This window comes from Littorina saxatilis, linkage group LG2, assembly GCF_037325665.1.
Source record: "Littorina saxatilis isolate snail1 linkage group LG2, US_GU_Lsax_2.0, whole genome shotgun sequence".
Classification (NCBI taxonomy): Eukaryota; Metazoa; Mollusca; class Gastropoda; order Littorinimorpha; family Littorinidae; genus Littorina; species Littorina saxatilis.
The window spans coordinates 9,507,364-9,526,809 of record NC_090246.1 but is presented as its reverse complement, the minus strand read 5'-3'; the positions used below and the strand labels follow the sequence as shown (position 1 = coordinate 9,526,809).

Below are 19,446 nucleotides of genomic sequence, written 5' to 3'. Positions count from 1 at the left end.
ATTAATCAATTTTACTGCAGTAAAACTAGGGGTGGGTGCGGGCAGGGTTGCATAACATGGACTGGTGTTTCCTTTGGAGGAGGTCTTCTTCTCTAATGTTTCGCTCAAGTTCCCGTTGGCGGGCGGGATAGGGTAACCAATGAGATGGCCATTCGTCCTTTTTTGTCATTAATTCAATCTTTTTCGGATCAAAGACAACAATTTGATAAACGGCTGGGAGCGGCCTACGTGCGTCTTAATTTTAAGAAAATCTCTTCACGTCTTCTTTTCCTTTTGGTAGCTATCTTGTAGTTTGCACTTTTGCTTCAGAACGCGGAACAAATAGGCTGGTTGAGCATGCCTAGCTCGTAAAAATGTTATTCATTGACAAGTGGCATAATAGAAACTTCCATTTCTGGGGTGGTCTTGAAAAAAAGGGTAGTGCAGGTCTTTCGTTTGGCGGCTAACACGCAAATAATCAACTTGATAACGCCCCACAAACGGACGTGTGTTTCAGAAGAAAAATATACCACGACACAACTGGGCCTAGTACATGCAAATGAATGTATAGCGTCTGGTTGGAGACACAATAGAGCTAAAGTTCAGGAAGAATAGTCATGTTATCCACTTGGAGACACAATAAAGCTAATCTGTCAGCTACCTCGTGACCGCATGGTGTTGCCTGTCATCTCATTGCTCAATCCTCTTCCTCCTGTCAGCTATTCGGACCGTGCTAGGCCCGTTTTTCGCTTTGTTTCTTGACGCAGAGTAATTAGCAGGTACAGGTCTTTTTCTTCTTCTTCTTCTTAGTGTTCTTGGGCTGCGACTCCCACGTACACTCATGAAAAGTACAGGTACTGGTCAAGTTTTGCAGATGTTTGTCCGTATTTTCCACAAAAAGACAAATAGTAGCCTTGAGAATGTGATGTTGATGAACACACGTAGTAGATACAGAATATCATTGTTGCAACGTCCCTTGACCTTGCTAATTTAAAACAGCTGTACTACCAGAGACTGTAGAGTACACACAGTCCAATCATACTTCTTTGTGCTGTTTAGATGCGGGCCAGAATGGCGTCAAAATTTAGTTTTACTGACTGGCTGCAGCGAAATCGTGTGGCGGCACAACAAATATAATTTTCGAGCATATATGGTCTGTTAGCCAAGTCTGCAAGCTTTGTAAATTTGTAGTTTGTTAGCAATATTCTGGCACGATTTAAACATACACTTTAAATCGTACCAGCATATTGCTTTATTCCCCCCTCTGCTTCTTTCTCTCTGTAAACGTGTAGGGCTAGTTATTTTTCGGTAACTTACCCAACAACCAAAATCACTTACCCAACAACGGGCCTGAATCCTCGATAGCTCACAGGTTGATGAGCTAGACTTTGAGGGAACTACTTAGCGATTGAAAAGTTCCAAACGCTCTAATGTACGAAATATACATCTCTAGACCAACCAATACAAACATACTGCATTTAAACTAGCAACTACAGGCTTGAACACATTAATCTCCATATAAAATCCATGAGTTTGGTTATTTTCTAAATCCAAATCTAACGATCAGTGCAGAGAAACTCGCTTTAGATCTCTTATGAGTGCAAGCAAATTTCTAAGGCAAGTAACTCTCGTACTCTGTCTAGCGATAAGAGTAGTTCCCCTTCCAAATTTTCTGAACTGAGTTGCTTGAACAAAAGACTGCAATCCGACGGTTAGTTTTCGACAATATTTCATTTTATAAACAGATCACACGCAACCAAGTGCACACATCTCATCAATTTAAAGAACACAGCGGCTTCATACATTATTTTGCCCCAGAAAACTAAACTTCATACAGTTTTTAACGTTAGAACACGGGTGCAAAAGTTCGTCTGCTAGTCCCATTCGAAGAAAGAACATTTTCTAAGCGATACCAAAGCATGAACAGAACACACAATATCTGCCTTTACTGCCACAGCAGAATAACAACATAACTGTGTACTTGATTTTAGTCGAAAACAGGGAAACTGACAAGATGTGTTGACAGAATTGAATGATTTTCCCTGAACTATACAACCACGCATTATTCAATCGCCTGCGCAGGTAGACTGGTTGAGTGATTCGGATTCGATCAAACTTTCGCACAAAAACTCCTCTTTTCTTTGAATAACTGAAGAAAGGAGGAATAAAGAGGTTACATACCTCGTCTCAGTGATTAATAAAAATAATGGTCTCAGTTCGCTGTCATGAAAAAGCTCGCTGAAGCTCGCATTTTTCATGATCCGCAAACTTCGACCATTATTTTTAATAATCACTGAGACTCGGCATGTATAACCTCTACTTATTCCCCCCTCTGCTTCTTTACCTCTGTAAACTTGTAGAGCTAGTTATTTTTCGATAATGACCCAGCAACCAAACAAATAACGAGCCAGCAACAGCCTGAATCCTCGATAGTGCAATGGGTTGAGAAGCTGTTCTGTTTCGGTACTACTTTTGCGACTGAAAAGTTCCGAACGCTCTATACGTACGAAGTATACATCTCTGGAACAAACAATACAAACATACCGCATTTAAATTAACAACTACAGGCCTGAACACATGAATCTCCATATAAAATCCATGAGTTCCGTTGTTTTCTGAATCTAGATCTGCCGTGCACCAACGTTCATCACAAGCAAATTCCCAAGGCAAGTAACTCATACTTTGTCTAGCGACAAGAGTAGTTCCCCTTCTTTTCACTCAGTTTCTTCGACAACACTGACTGCAATACGACGGTCAGTTTTCAACAATATTCCATTTTATAAACAAATCACACGCAACCAAATGCACACATCTCATCAATTTAAACAACATAAAGCGGTTTCATAAACTATTTTCCCCAGAAAACTGAACTTCATACAGTAATTAACGTTGGAACACGGGTGCAAAAGTTCGTCTGCTAGTCCCATTTGACGAAAGAACATTATCCTAAGCGATACTAAAACATAAACAGAACACACAATATCTGCCTTTACCGCCTCAGAAGAATAACAGCATATCTGTGTACTTGATTTTAGTCCAAAACAGGGAAACTGACAAGAAGTGTTAACAGAATGGAATGATTTGCACGGAACTATACAACCGCGCATTAATCGATCGCCTGCGCAGGTTGACTGGTTGAGTGATTCGGATTCGATCAAACTTTTGCACACAAATTCCTGTTTTCTTTGAATAACTGAAGAAAGGAGGAATAAAGAGGTTACACACCTCGTCTCAGTGATTATTAAAAATAATGGTCTCAGTTCGCGGTCATAAAAAAGCTCGCTGAAGCTCGCATTTTTCATGATCCACCAACTTCGACCATTATTTTCAATAATCACTGAGACTCGGCATGTAACCTCTACGTATTGCTCTGAATTCAAAAAACATGTTATGCTCCTTGGCACGTCCATTTTGTTAGCTTTGTTTCTGTTTGAATTATGTCAAAATGCTGCCTGAGGGGATGTAACGTATTCGTCTGAGGCCACTGTCAGATGTTATAATAATTATCTTTGGGCTGATATTGTTTGCAAGCTGAGTTTCTTGTTTTCAAATATTGCTGCTTTGCAGTTCTCAAGCCATTTGATAGTGTGACGTATCACATGTTATAATTATATCTTTGGACAAAAATAGCTTTTTGGCCTTGGGTCTTTTTGAATAGTGTCAAAATGGTGCTGTCGTGCGGGTGTGACACCAATTTGTAATGAGGATACTTATGTGTACTTTTGAAAAGACGGTTCATCACCGGACTCACCCGTAATTTCGTGCAATATGTCTTCTGTCAGAGTCCCCCCACCCCCCCCCCCCCCCCCCCCCCCTCCCAACTCCCTCTGATTGGCATTAGACTTATATATCTCCCGCTTATTTCTGACAGGAGGAAACAGTATATGAAAACGGTATGCTTGTCTTTGCCACTTCTTCTTTGTGTTGCTATTGACGATACGCGCGCTTGTGTGTGTGTGTGTGTGCGTGCGTCACTCAAGTTGTGCGTGTGTGTGTGTGTGTGTGTGTGTGTAGCTGTGTGTGTGTGTGTGTGTGTGAGAGAGAGTGAGTGTGTGTGTGTGTGAGTGTGTGTGTGTGTGTGTGTGTGTGTGTGTGTTGTGTGTGTGTGTGTGTGTTTGTGTGTATGTGTGTGTGTGTGTGTGTGTGAGTGAGTGAGTGTAGGTGTGTGAGTGTGAGTGTGTGTGTGTGTGTGTGTGTGTGTGTGTGTGTGTGTGTGTGTGAGTGTAGGTGTGTGTGTGTGTGCTTGTGTGTGTGTGTGTGTGTGTGTGTGTGAGTGTGTGTGTGTGTGTGTGTGTGTGTGTGTGTGTGTGTGTGTTTGTGAGCCAGATACAAACAGACAGACAGACAGACAGACAGACAGCGACAACCAGCCAGCCAGCCAGACAAACAGACAGAAAGAAACGGACAAAGTGTAAGGGAGAGCTTTGCAACATTTATTTACACAAATGCACTGTCATCGGAACATACCACACCTATACTCTCATTGAGGAAAAAAAAACAAGATCACAACCACACATAGAGAACACAATAGAAAGTAAACATTTCATTTCTGATTTTACTGCGGCCCACCACCACATAAAAAATCAATAAGTACCACAGAGATATTTTTTATTCAATTACACTTGCTTTTTCGTATGTATTAAAGTAGCAAGATCTTATTTCTCATATATATGCAACAACGGTTAACGTTTGAACAACGAAACATTTAGAAACAAATATATATTCTACGACATTTTCTCACAGATTGACTTGTCAGCTGATATTGTGGCCGATTAGCAAAGTAAACTATCAGTCACAAAATATATATTATCTCTTTATGTGTTACCTAAAGTTGTGTTAATGGAGAGAGAGAGAGAGAGAGAGAGAGAGAGAGAGAGAGAGAGAGAGAGAGAGAGAGAGAGAGAGAGAGAGAGAGAAAAAAAATGAAATGGGGGTCCTCAACGTCCCCACAAGAGAGAGAGAGAGAGAGAGAGAGAGAGAGAGAGAGAGAGAGAGAGAGAGAAAGAGAGAGAGAGAGAGAAGAGGGGTAGAGGGACAATGACAATAACAATGACAAGGGGCAGAGGGAGAGAGAGTGAGGGAGAGAAGAGGGGTAGAGAGAGAGTGAGAGAGAAAGAGAGAGAGAGAGAGCAGAAGCTCAAACAGTATAGATATTATGTGAACATGAGTCCTCTACCATGAAAGTAAGAAAGAAAGACAGGCAGGCAGAAATGAAGAGAGAAAGATAGAAAGAACGAAAGACTCAAATGAAAACAAAGTATGACGGAAAGAAAGAAAAAGAGAAAGAAAGAAAGGAAGAAAAGCGAGAAAGAAAGAAATGATTCAAAAGGAACGAAAGAACGGCGTAAGGGCAAAACAAAAGAATGAAAGAAAGACAGACAGAAAGAATAAAAGAAAGTAAAAAATAAAGAGAGAGAACTCAACACGAAGAAAGCGAGAAAGAAGAAATGATTCAAAGGGAACGAAAGAAAGGCATCAGGGCAAAAGAAAGAAAGAAAGACTCAAAATGGAGAAAGAAAGAAAGACAGAAAGGAAATGAGAAAGAACGAGTCTCTACTGACATCACTGAGACATTGTTTGAATTTCAAGGATTGATTGTAACTATTCACCATCCAGTCATATAGCGTGCACACTTCAGAAGTCGATGGTCTGGCTGAGGTCTTGATTTGTGCATGTTCACTTCTGATATATCGCTGACAACAACAAGAATTTCAGCTGCAAGGATTGATTTTAAACTCTCAGCCATTCAGGCATACTAAGTGAATGCCATTGCCTACTTTCATGTTCACGTCGAGGTCTGGATGTTAATGTTCACGTTGATGTTTTGATTTGTGTTCACTTCTGATATCAGCGAGATGGATGTTTGAGCTTGAACGATTTACTTTGGATTATTCGCTAGCCAGACCTAAATTGTATGAACGTCAGACATCCAAGTTCTCGTTGAAGTCTTGATTTGTATCCACTCCTGGCGTCACTGAAAATTTGTTTGAGCTTCACGGGTTGATTTTAAACTCCTCAGGAAGTGGATATTCTTGTTGTTTATGAGCTTTTAAAACCTCATCGTACACAGGCCAAGTGTCTCGTCGTTTCGTAGTTTCCGCTGTCTCTGTATTATAGCGTGACATATGACTTGACAGAGACAGAGAATACGCCGGAATACGAAAGTAAAAATGTGACCCTCCACCACGAAATGAGTCGCATGTCACCTCGCGCGGTTCTGCGCTGGGCTTAATACAAGTCCGGGGAGTGTCTGGTAACAGTGGGAGGGTCACCTTAGTCACAGGCTTATAACTCAAACAGTTTTCGCTCTTTTCTAAAACGGGTTTCACCACTGTAAACAGCATAAAAAAACTCTTTGGGTAAATGTAAAAATATGAAAATCATGCAAAGGTGACATGCGACTCATTCCGTGGTGGAGGGTCACATATTCGTATTCTCTGTCTCTGTCAAGAGTGTCGCCTTGCAATGTATAGCCTTCAGACACATTATGCATTCACGAAAATGGCACAAACACGCGGTACAATAGTTCTAAATATATCACTTCCTGTTTGTTTGTAACAGAAGGATTTTGTTTTATAAGGTAGCTAGCTAGTAACATTTAAAAAGTCTTCCTTTACGTCTTTCTGTCTCCCTTCCTTCCTCAATACTAATCTAAATGGTCTATGCTAATAATAATACAAATACGAAAAAGACTGCAATGAGAATGTTTGCAAGATGGTTTAATTCTACCAATGATCGTCAGAAAGTGAAATAAACAGGAGGCTCAAATCCATTTTCTCCGAAGAATGGATAAAAGGATGTTGCTGTGAATTTCAACCTTGGGCTAGCTAATGTGCGAAAGGTAGTATATCTTTAAGTAATATATCTCAAAAACGACACCCGCATCATAAAACTGAAGGACAGGTTGGTAGAAATCGTCTCTTAGCATCCCCAAACTGGAGAACAGGTTCGACCCTTGGGTTATACAAGGTGCTAACGGTACTATATCTCAAGGTAGTATATCTTCAGGGCAACCGCATTCTAAAACCGGAGAAATTGTCTCTTAGCATCCCAACACTTGATAAAGGGTTGTAGGTGAGAATTCTACCCCTGGGCTATCCAAGGTACTAAAGGTACTATATCTCAAGGTAGTATATCTTCAGGTACTATATCTACAACAGGGCAACCGCATCCAAAAACTGGAGAAGAGGTTGTAGGTGAGAATTCTACCCTTGGGCTATCCGAGATACTATATCTCAAGGTAGTATATCTACAGGTACTATATCTCAAGGTAGGTTTTCTACAGGTACTATATCTCAAGGTAGTATATCTACAGGTACTATATCTACAACAGGACAACCGCATCCTTAAGCTGGAGAAGAGGTTGTAGGTGAGAAGTGGTCTCTCGGCTAACACACAGTGCAGGCAAGTGTAGGTAGCGGAAAGCGTGATCAGAACGCGAGTCCTCCCATCTGGTACATCATGAGGAGAGGCATGGCGATACGCCGAATGATGGGCGCAAGGAATGTCAGGGGGTTGTTGTTGATCCCAACTCCTGCACGCGGTCTTTGCTCTGAAACAATACAAAACGATCATGTCTGAACTGTCGCTTTTTGAGATTTGAAGTCTTCGAAGAGTTGGAAGGAAATACTGATTTCAAAGCAACAAGCCGATTGGTTAATCCTTCTGTCCACCCGTCTGTACCCACCATCGAACACCATCTGGTTTTTTTCTCCTTTCTTCCCGCCATCCCTATAATTATCTCTTCCTTTCTCTCTCCATATAACTCTCCTACCATCCTTCTCCCCCTTAATCCCCCCTTCAATCCATTTATCCACCCATCTGTCCCTCCCTCCCTCAATGTCGTAATAATGTATCTATCACTCCTATCAACCATCCATCTCTCTCTCCCCCAATCCATCCACCCCACCCTCCCTTCCTACCTCAAGACACCATCTATCCTTATACCTATCTCTCCCTCCAACCATCTATCCCTCCTTCCATATATCCATTCGTCTATCTCTCCCCTCGTTTAGCCTTCCATCCCTCCCTCCTTCCATCCATCAATCGGACAATCCTTCAATCTCTCTCTCCCTCCTTCTCTCAATCAGTCTATCCATCCACCTCTGAGTCTCTCTCCCTCCGTCCCTCAATCCATCCTTCCATTCATACCTTTCAACTGCACAACAGACCTGGGAACCCCTGTTTTGCACTTGAACTTGGTGTATTTTCAGAAATATGAGCGTGCTCCACACAACATTTGAACATCCATGGTTCAAACATGCTTGACACGCGTCCGTCGCACCGTTAAGTAAGTTTACCAATACATTTGAAGCAAATGCTTCTTTCAGTGTTTACTGACAAAAACTGTTATCATGTGTCAAAACACTGGATCAGCTTCGGGATGCGCTTGTGAAGAAAAGTAGTCTAGGAATTGTTCTCGTATTTTTGTTTCACTGACCATACTGATAGTATTCTGGACAATCATTCGTACAAAATACGGCGAAATCGTACGGGTTCACTGGTCAGGCCCACCCTCGCTCGCTCCCTCCATCCATCTCTTCACCCATCTATCCATCCCACAACTATCAGACAAATAACAGTGTACTCACCAACAGTCAAAAAGTTGACCGAGCTATTCTGACACTTGGCCTTAATATCCTGGAACTGGCACGGTATTTGGTAGTTATCTGAAGACAGAAGAACGGTGTTTTCAACAACAACAAAAATAAAATAAATTAAAAAACACTTTTTTTTTCTCGCTTGTGTCTTCCGAGCGAGCTTCAGGACAATGTGTCATATATAAGTTCCTTCTATGTATTTAAAGTGTTGGTCTCTCTGTCCACTTGAACGACCACTGGGTCGAAGATGAGTGAACGTAACGTTTTGTTCTGTTGTAGATATAACGTTCCAATATCATACCTTTCTTGTTTTGTGATGGTGCTGTCAACACTTTTGCACATGCACAACGCAGGGAAAAGATGCAGAGCGCAAAAACACAGGACAAAATGACAGTCGCACGGAACACCCGGTAAACACACAGACGCACAAACACAAGTCCCGACAGTGTACTGCTTATTCAGACAAAGACAGACAGACAAGACAGACCGACAGACAGACAGACTAGACAGACAGACAGACAGACAGACCGACCGACCGACCGACCGACAGACAGACAGACAGACAGACAGATAAACAAACAGACAGACAGAAAAAAAAAATATATAAGGAAGACAGAGTGGAAGCACTGGACTTGTGATAGAAGGTCGCTGGTTCGAATTTGGGCCGGAACGGACACAGGTCAACTTTATGTGCAGACCCAGAGACGGAAGCCATGTCCCACCCCCGTGTCACCACAATGGCACGTAAAAGATCTTGGTCATTCTGCCACAAGTGCCATTTTTTTCGTCGTGCAAACTCTGGAATGCTAAGTTCTGTTTGCAATCCTGCTCAAGGCCTGGCATTCTTTAACAAGTCACGATTATATCGTCCTTTTTGAGGGGACTTACTTTTCATGCAGCCTCGCTTTGGTTCTTTGTGCTTTTTGAAGGCTCAAGGCAATGCAGTCTAGTTGGGACACTCTACTTAAGTGAGATGTTTCGCAGTATTGGAGCAAAACTCACGTTCATTCAACCCTTTTACCCTTAATTGTATGGTGTGAAATCGAGCGCTAGGAGACATTATTACCATATCAGTGCACCATATATAGAGAATACTACATGGCTTGCTGTGTCGTACCAGATTTACACGAGTTGTATTTTTTTAAATATTGAACTGCGAGCGAAAGCGAGCTGTTCACTATTTCAAAAAGCAACGAGTGTAAATCTGGTACGAAACAGCAAGCCATGTAGTATTCTGTTTATCCTACGTACTGTACTTACGTGTATTTTACTGAAAATGTCCTGTAGTCGAGGCAGCTAAATTGAAGACGCTTGTTTTGGAACCTCGATCTCTTCTAAAGCCTCGTGCAATCTATTTCGTCAAAGCAAAGAAACGTCACTCTGAAAGTGTGGTGTGACGTGTTAGTTCTAAAAATTCATCGAGGGTATTTAGCGAGCGCAATTTTTTTTCCTCTATAATGACGTTTGTCTCGGTGACTTTGGCATCATTAGCAGTGGAAAAACAGGTCCCTGCCAGACTTGCTTGACATGACCTCATTTACATGATATACACACGTGTGATTTGAACGATTATTATCTCACGAGTGTCTCTCTCACGTATGTAGGATAAATGGCTATTTTACCAATCAGGACTGAGTCTAGGTGACCCTCTTTATGTCATAGCGGTCCGGTCGGGATTCTTTTTGTTAGAGCAGTCAAACTGAGAAAAGGAGCTTAAAAAATGATCGGGAGGTCGTGGGTTCGAACCCCGGCCGGGTCATACCTAAGACTTTAAAATTGGCAATCTAGTGGCTGCTCCGCCTGGCGTCTGGCATTATGGGGTTAGTGCTAGGACTGGTTGGTCCGGTGTCAGAATAATGTGACTGGGTGAGACATGAAGCCTGTGCTGCGACTTCTGTCTTGTGTGTGGCGCACGTTATATGTCAAAGCAGCACCGGCCTGATATGGCCCTTCGTGGTCGGCTGGGCGTTAAGCAAACAAACAAACAAACAAAGCTTAAAAAAGGTAGTTTAAGGCACCGGTTTTGTATACTCGATAACTGTATATTTTCGGTCAGCTTAATGCATATCGACTCCAATGAGATCGACCGTTAGTGTGGCACCAGGCAGCAGCTATGCTCATTTTTGGGTCAAAGCAGTCCCACTTGATACTAGACACATGCTCTTTAGAAACAGCACCTATAATCTAACAAATAAAATAAAAAGTACATTGCAAATATGAATATATCCAGAAAAAAACCTAATACTTTCCAACCAGTAGCAAGCCAGATAAATACTGTAAAAGAAACATCAATCAGAATCCCTCCTACAAATTTTATTTCACACGAGCAACCAATTTGGCGAAGGTCTCGGGTACGTGTTTGACTATAAGTACCTGATTTTTCATTTGCTTTCTTCCCTAAATAAATTTCATATTACGAATTCAATGGAGGTACGCAGGAGAGCAAGTTTATGACGAATGACTGTAGTACTTAAACCCGCTGGAAAAAAGAAAGAGAGGAAGGCTAAGAAACAGCTGGAGGCGTGACACAGAGGCAGAACTAAAGAGGCAGTACAACAGATGGACAAAAGCGGAAAGAACAGCCCAGAGCAGAGTGCGATGAAGATACTTCGTCAATAGTCTATGCTCCGCTTGGGGCGAAGGGCCAAAGTAAGTAAGTACTGTAGTACGCAATTAAGGTGTGTAATGTACAGTTAATGAGTACAATGGATTCATCTCCACAAGCGCGAAAAGCATCCCCCAACAACGTCACAGTTTACTTCTCAATTTTAAGCAGAGTGTGAATTTACCGGCCTTCAAAAACGAGCGTTACGAAGAAATTCTCCAACTATAGCAACCTTGCTTTTGGGGGAACAAACACATACAATGTTGCTCTGTACATCGATACGTAACTTTTCAATGTACTCCACTTACTAAGTACCACATCAAGCACTCTCGTTTTGACACACCTGAAAGACAGACAGACAGACAGGCAGACAGACAGACGGACAGACAGACAGACAGACAGACAGACAGACAGATGGACAGACAGACGGACAGACAGACGGACAGGCAGACAGACAGACAGGCGGACAGACGGACAGACAGACAGACGGACAGACAGATAGCCGGACAGACAGACGGACAGACAGACGGACAGACAGACGGACAGACAGACGGAAAGACAAACAGACAGACGGACAGACACACACACATACACTGACACACAGACACACACACAGACAGACATAGACAGATGAACAGGCAGGCATGTGGAAGACGGACAGACAGGCAGACAAACAGACGGACAGACAGACGGACAGACAGATGGACAGACAGACAGACGGACAGACAGACAGACGGACAGACAGACGGACAGACACACACACACACACACTGACACACAGACAGACATAGACAGATGAACAGGCAGGCGTGTGGACAGACGGACATACTGAGCGACAGGCAAACAAACAGACACACTCACGGAGGAACTCGGTGAGAGCATTTTCCTTGTCGAGCCAGCAGGCGTTGCTGATCGCGGACTGCGGCTGACTGTTGAGGCAGCGAACCAACGTGTCCACGTGACTGCAAGAGAAAGGGTAATAAATTAAGTATATAACACTCTCCACAAAGTAGCGCACGTGAGATTGCAATTGCCTTCGGCCTCGGCCAATAAAGATGAAACCGATGACGACATCGTCAAGAATGGTCAACAAAAAAGATGAAACAGATTTTGTTTGTTTGTTTGCTTAACGCCCAGTCGACAACGAAGGGCCATATCAGGGCGGTATGAAACAGATGACGACATCGTCAAGAATGGTCAACAAAAAAGATGAAACAGATGACGACATCGTCAAGAATGGTCAACAAAAAAAGATGAAACAGATGACGACATCGTCAAGAATGGTCAACAAAAAAGATGAAACAGATGACGACATCGTCAAGAATGGTCAACAAAAAAAGATGAAACAGATGACGACATCGTCAAGAATGGTCAACAAAAAAAGATGAAACAGATGACGACATCGTCAAGAATGGTCAACAATAAAGATGGTCTTGCAACGAAGCATCAGGCATCGATTTTATAAACATGCTGTTCGTGCAAACGGAAAAATAAGTCAATGGGAGCTTTTTTTAAAATTAGTATTATTTATTCTTATTTAAGAACAATACATACGTAGGTTGGAGTCCTCTCTTTCATTCCGCCACACGCATCTGCGTTTGCCGTTGATCACTACTAAATTGGATGAGCCTTACAATCAGGAGATGGACTAGGGCCACACTGTGATTATCCCTGAATTACTTTAGAAATGTCTCATAGAGAATAAGGAATATGCCTATTGAACATGACTTCTTACCTCAGCTTACCTTTGTTCCACAGATCTGTTACAGGTATATAGTTTAGTTGTTGTAAGTATTAAATGTGAAGTCAAACGTAAAACATTCGTTCCTACTCTTCCAATCTGAAAAAAGCACAGAACTGCCATCTTATTTGCGAGTTCAGTAAGTTTTTTGAGTACATGTACCTTGCCTTTTAAATGCATGTAATTTTTATTTCTGCACATTACGATTGTAGAGCTTAGTTACAAATTGACCATGAGTCGTCGCAGTAATTGTCAACTTTGATTGGGTCTTTGAGAGGGAATGTTAACAATCGTTGTTTCGGGAAACACGAATCTGAAAACACAATGGTTCCTTTGATTAAACAAACAGCTTGATTGGTTTTGAGTTTAGCGTGCTATTAAAAAGTACTGTGGGCTATTGAACGGTAGTTCATATTAAACTCCTTCCACGTCCGTTTTAACGCTTTTATGGACCGCCGGCTTACTTTTCTGTGAATATTTTTTGCTGGGTGTCCAGCGCAGCTAAATGGCTACACTTCGGCTTAAATGTTAAGTGAACAGAGAAAAACAACCAAGCACAAAATTGAACTTTTTCTTCAGGAACAAGCTTGTTATCTGCATGGAAACAAAAGAATCAGATCCTATTTGGAGCCCTTCCCCTACTCCCGGCCTGTTAAGACCTTGCTTTCTCAGATTTTCTGTTCATAAACTTACCACCATTTTTATAGACTAACACTTTATAAGACCTGATTTTCTCAGATTTCCCAAGGTCTTTTCTACTTTTGTGTTCATGGGCCTCAACTCCTAACAGTTTTTACGTGTATGGCCATTTTTCCCCTGCAATTTAGACAGTGTTTTTCTGCTTTTTGAAGACATTTCAAGATTTAAAATGGGCAGGGGGGGGGGGGAGGGGCATGAGGGGTGGGGGCGGGGGGAGATGGGAGACAGAGGTCTACCGTAAATCCAATTTTACTCACGAGCATTGGAAGACGTTCACGCGGCAGTAAGGACGGTTGGCTTGGAGGTAGCTGAATTGATTCATGTGCGCCATTCCGAAGGTCATGGCACAGTTGTCGAACAGCTGCCTCTTCTCTGTCTGGCGACAGTAGGGCCTGGTGTTAGCTGTGTTGGCGTTGTTGCCGAATCCCGTGTTGTACGAGGGCTGACCCACACTGTTGGGCACAGCGTTGACGTTGAACATGGAGTTGGTGCGTGCTGCTTGTTGTTGTTGTGTTCGCTGTAGTTGTTGTTGTTGTTGTTGTTGATTCTGTTGCACGCCCAGGATGTCCATCAGGCTAGCCTGCCCTTGGGCTGTATATACAGGTAGATATAAAGACAGTGGATAGAGAGATGCACGTACAGCACTGTCTCGAAACTAACGCGATAGTCGGACAGAGTTGCGCCCCTGGAACGGCAGGTAGTTCCGGTTTGTGTTTGCAAAATATGGAACCGCATGACAATCCGCCCTTCAACTTCTTTACCCGCGTAGTTTGAACAGCAGACACACGCACGCACAAACTCACACACACACACACACACACACACACACACACAAACACACTCAAACACACTTACATACACATAGACAGAGATACACACACAAACACAAATAAACACAAACTCACACTCATGACTACTCCCACGACATACATGCTTAATGTAAAAAAAAAAGTGTATTACCTAGTACCTATATTTATAAGGAGACATCTTAGTGTTGATTCACATTTCCTTGCGGGGGAGCAAGGATGTACACTTACAAAATATGGGCAGGGTTCGAATTCTTGCATCCACGTTATCATCCAAGACAGACCTTAAAAACATCCGACAGCGATTGACCCCGAACATTGACATCACTAATATTTTGCTTATATTTTTGTGGGGGATTATTTCAGAATGTGTTGAAACAAGTGTGAAAAAATGAGAGAAATTATTAGGACAGACTTTATGATACAGAATTGTGAATGTGATGACATGCCAAGAATTAGATAAACGAAGGTTGGGTAATTGAAAGGGGTATCTAACCGGTCAGTTACAATCACAGGACCTATTTTGGAAGTGGTATAAATCCATGGTTTACGTTTGTTGTGATGATGTTTCTGTTTCTTGTGACTTGTCTTTCCGATATAGCAGAGAATAGTGTTATTTCAGGACGTTTTCTTAAGCTAAAATTAGATCTGTTTCTCGATTCGCATCAACTTATCTCCTGGAGCATTCGCTCGATTTTACCCCCAAAGAACACAATACTGAGCAGATTCCACACAATCACATATATATACAAAAAAAATTAAAACAATTCACCGTGTCATTTTTGCACTGACCTGCAAAACGTACTTAGGGTTAGAAACCCCATTTTGACAATAATTCAAATAGAAACACATCAACACAACAAACGTAAACCAGGGACTAATACCACTTCCAAAATAGGTCCTGTGATTGTAATTAATTGGACAGATACCCCATTTAATTACACAACCCTCGTTTATCTGATTCTTGGCAAGTCATCATATTCAACATTCTGTATCATACAGTCTGTCCGATTGATTTCTCTCATTTCTTCACACTTGTTTCCACACACTCTAAAATTATCACAGGAAAAATAATAGCGAAATGTTTTTTTGGTCAATCGGTGGCCGATGCAGTGCAGGGGTCACAGGGGTCATAGCACTGCTGAATCAACGATTTGTGTTTTTGTTCAAGATTGCGATATTAACAGTAAAAAGCTTTACACAACTTTCTCATCGTTGTTTGTTTGTGCGCGCACGGGAGCGTGTGTGTGTGTGTGTGTGTGTGTGTGTGTGTGTGTGTGTGTGTGTGTGTGTGTGTGTGTGTGTGTGTGTGTGTGTGTGTGTGTGTGTGTGTGTGGATAGCGATTCCCAGAAAACTACTTGACAGATGTTCACGAAACTGTACATTTGAATTCTTCCGGATTATAACCAGTTCATTTTATTGTTGTTTCGAGAAATGTCTTGCTTGGTGTCTTTTTTCTCTCATAAATTCAAACAATTATAGATGCTCTGTGATTTTTATTTTAGCCTCAGAAACAATCCCCTAGTAATCCCTTATATAGCTATTCTGATGGACACGTGGGGGAATTCGGGGGCCGCTGTGATTGGATGGTCTCTTCCGATCATCAAAGCATAATGCTACGGAAGTCGGCCATTTTTGTCAATATCCAAAAGCATATTGTCAATAACAAAGACGCATGGTTCCGGTTAGGGGGAAGAATTTACCCGATGCTCCCCAGCATGTCGTAAGAGGCGACTAACGGATTCTGTTTCTCCTTTTACCCTTGTTAAATGTTTCTTGTCTGGAATGTAGTCAATTTTTGTAAAGATTTTAGTCAGGCGGTATGTAAGAAATGTTAAGTCCTTTGTACTGGAAACTTGCATTCTCCCAGTAATTACCCCATATCCTACCATGCACGCTTCACACGTGCATTAAAAAAGTTGAAGAATTTAGTGGCAATGAAAGCGAGATTACTTTTGATTTTGATGTGCCGCGATTGCTGATAGAGTTGTCTACCTTTTCAACACCCCTTCCCGCTTCCTGCTTGCAAAACTCACACGTGGAAACATCTTTTCTGCAGCAGACTCGAAAAAATGACTTCGAAATCTTCACGTCAATCTCAGTAAGTGCCATTTATTTACAAAAGCAGTTATTTTGCTAATGCTTGCACTTTTATTTGCATGGACATCTATGGAAAAACATGTTAGATTCGATTTGTGTGTAGGATGAAAGTTCCATGGAACTTTTGATCGAAGTAAAAGGTAACGTCTCTGCACGCTTCAAGCGTGCATGGTAGTGAAAGGCCCCTATATTTAGTGCTGGGCCACGTACGCTTCACGCGTGCATGGTAGCGAGAGACCCCTGGATGTTGTGTACTTACATACTCTATAAACATGCACATAGTAAAATGCTTTTGACTTTCAAATAAACATGCAGTGGCGGCTCCAGTGGTGCGGCGTAGGGGGCACTATTTCTTGTTCTTTTGATGATAATATTGTGTTCTTTTGATGCTATGTTCGTATTGTGTTCTTTTGACGCTATGTTCGTGTCTCTGCTCTCCCCTTGCAGACAACAACACACTGGACCCAAACGACAAGGTCAGCAAAGTCAGGGCATTCCTCTCGATGATCAACGAGAGGTGTCTGTTGTATTTCCCTGAGCAGCAACATCTCTCAATCGATGAGAGCATGGTCCCCTATTTCGGACACCACTCGACAAAACAATTCATCCGAGGGAAGCCAATTAGATTTGGTTTCAAACTGTGGACCCTCGCTGACCCGCTTGGGTACGTTGTTCAATTCGAACCGTACACTAGGGCTGGCGGTGGTCAACCATACGGTCGTCTTGGTCTCGGGGGAACGGTGGTCAAAGATCTGATTTCGGAGCTTCCACAACGCCCTTATCACCTGACGTTTGACAACTTCTTCACATCTCTTCCACTGCTGAGTGATCTTGCGGCTAACAGCATAGGGGCGACAGGAACAATCAGGAAGAACCGCATAGAACACCTGCCCAATGAGAGATGCCACCCGGTTCGCCAAAGAAGACCGTGGTACCCTTGACTTCCGTCATGACCGACGCAGCAACGTACTGGTTGTGGAATGGAACGACAACAGTTTAGTGACCGCGGCGAGCAACTGCGATCGTGTGATGCCGCTTGCGTGAGTTCGGCGCTGGTCAAGAGCACGTCAGTTTGTTCAGATACAGCAGCCAGATCTGATCAGAGTGTACCGCAACGCAACCATGGGTGGAGTTGACAGGGCAGATCAAAATATCAATGCCTATCGCATCTCTTTGCGCACCAAAAAGTGGTGGTGGCCATATTTTGCACATGTGCTGGAACTCGTGATGCAGAATGCGTGGCTGTTGTTCCGGAGAACAGATGCACACACCGCCGAGCCTCTCGACTTGCTTGCCTTCTGGCGACGCATTGTGCAAGTCTACCTGATGCGGCATGGAGCCATTGCCAAGCCACGGCGTGCTGCTCGACTTGCTCTGCCTGCCGTCCACAGAGTGCCAGACGAAGTCAGGTTTGATGGCGTCGCCGTCGGTCATTTCGCTGGTCCATCGCAGACAACAAAGCGGTGCGCACTGTGCAAGAAGAACACCAAGAAACTCTGCCTGAAATGCACAGTTGGACTTCACAATCAGTGCTTCAATGCGTTTCACGGCATCCACTGAGATGACGCTCTGCTCAACTTGCCATGTCTACAGAGCTCAAAGTTGAAACTTATGAGTTTGAGGAACTATTTGTGAACTGTAGGTCTTGTCATCACTACTTTGTGTTTGTTCGTATCATTTGTTTGTGAAGTTTTGGAGATAAAAAAAAAACACGTACCAGGCCTCTTGATACCATGCACTCTCTGAGCGTGCATCATGAGAACACTTATACGTACCCGTTGGCTACCATGCACTCTTCAAGCGTGCGTCCTCAAAAACTCATAAGAAAAATAAAAGTTCAAATGTTATGATTATATTTGTGTTATAGAGTGTGTTTGTGATGGTAAAAAGCGAAAAAAAATCAAAATTATCTAAAAAAAAAATGTTGGTAGGATATGGGTTAAGGTGGTGTGTTGTGCTGCGTTGCGGGCCCCTGGAGCGGATTTTTGATTAGTGCTTTTGTGAACAAGAAACAATTGACAAGTGGCTCTATCCCCTCTCCCCCCTTTCCCCGTCGCGATATAACCTTCGTGGTTGAAAACGACGTTAAACACCAAATAAAGAAAGAAAGAAATCTGTACCACACGAGTGTTTCAATCGACAACAACAAACACTGACAACTTTGACAACTTGACATTCTTCTCGGGAATGTTTTTCAGCTTTACAAATGTCGATAGCATACCTTTTTCTGCTAACTTCCCGATGAAACAGGACTAAACCAATTATTTTCTGTCCCTAAACACCACAATATGCCCAATGTCGAAAGATGTAGTACAAACAGGGGAGTACAACGGAACAGCCGTTTTTGTGTGCCTGTGTGAGCTCAGTTGCCGACTAACACAAACTTTCGCATTCGGCTTTTCTTATCTCGTAACTCCACACTAAATACCCCACTTCCCCTCTGAAGTATTGATGTACAACCCATGGCACTAACATTCATGTAGTCGTTTATAATTGAGGTTGAAAAATTCGCTTCATGACGAGACAAGTATAAATGCCATTCACCCAAACTGAAAACTTCTTTGCCGTCTGCTCGCGTTGTACGGATTAGCTGTTCTCTTCTCCTCCCCTTGTTGCATCCTAGTTCTTCAGTTGTTTCTAGTTTTCCGTTGATGTTGTGTTTTGGTCTTCTTCATAAGTAGTCTTGTTCAAAATTAAAAAATCTCAAACTTCTTTTTGTTGTATACGAATGAACTAATAAAAAGCTGTTTAACAGCTGTGTTGTCAAATCAAGTTTTTTTTCAAAGTCAGTGTGGCGCCTGCGCAAAACTAATGCGCATAAGAAACGGCGTCTGCTATCAAAACCTGAGATCAACGCATCGACGCAAAAACTGTCATTTTGTAAGTTCGGAACAACAAATCAAGGTCAGAACAGC

At 42.5% G+C, this 19,446-nt stretch overlaps 1 protein-coding gene across 1 annotated transcript in view; it reads right to left on the bottom strand.

The window, feature by feature from the left end:
* Window positions 1-4,398: 4,398 nt before the first annotated feature.
* LOC138958150 (uncharacterized) overlaps window positions 4,399-19,446 on the bottom strand; it is a 16,521-nt gene continuing 1,473 nt past the window's right edge. The window contains exons 2-5 of the mRNA XM_070329231.1: window positions 13,882-14,215; window positions 12,046-12,146; window positions 8,571-8,648; window positions 4,399-7,531 (exon numbers count right to left, since the gene is read on the bottom strand). Coding sequence (XP_070185332.1) covers window positions 7,410-7,531; window positions 8,571-8,648; window positions 12,046-12,146; window positions 13,882-14,215 — 635 coding nt within the window. The 3' untranslated portion in view covers window positions 4,399-7,409. The remainder of the gene's footprint in view (window positions 7,532-8,570; window positions 8,649-12,045; window positions 12,147-13,881; window positions 14,216-19,446) is intronic.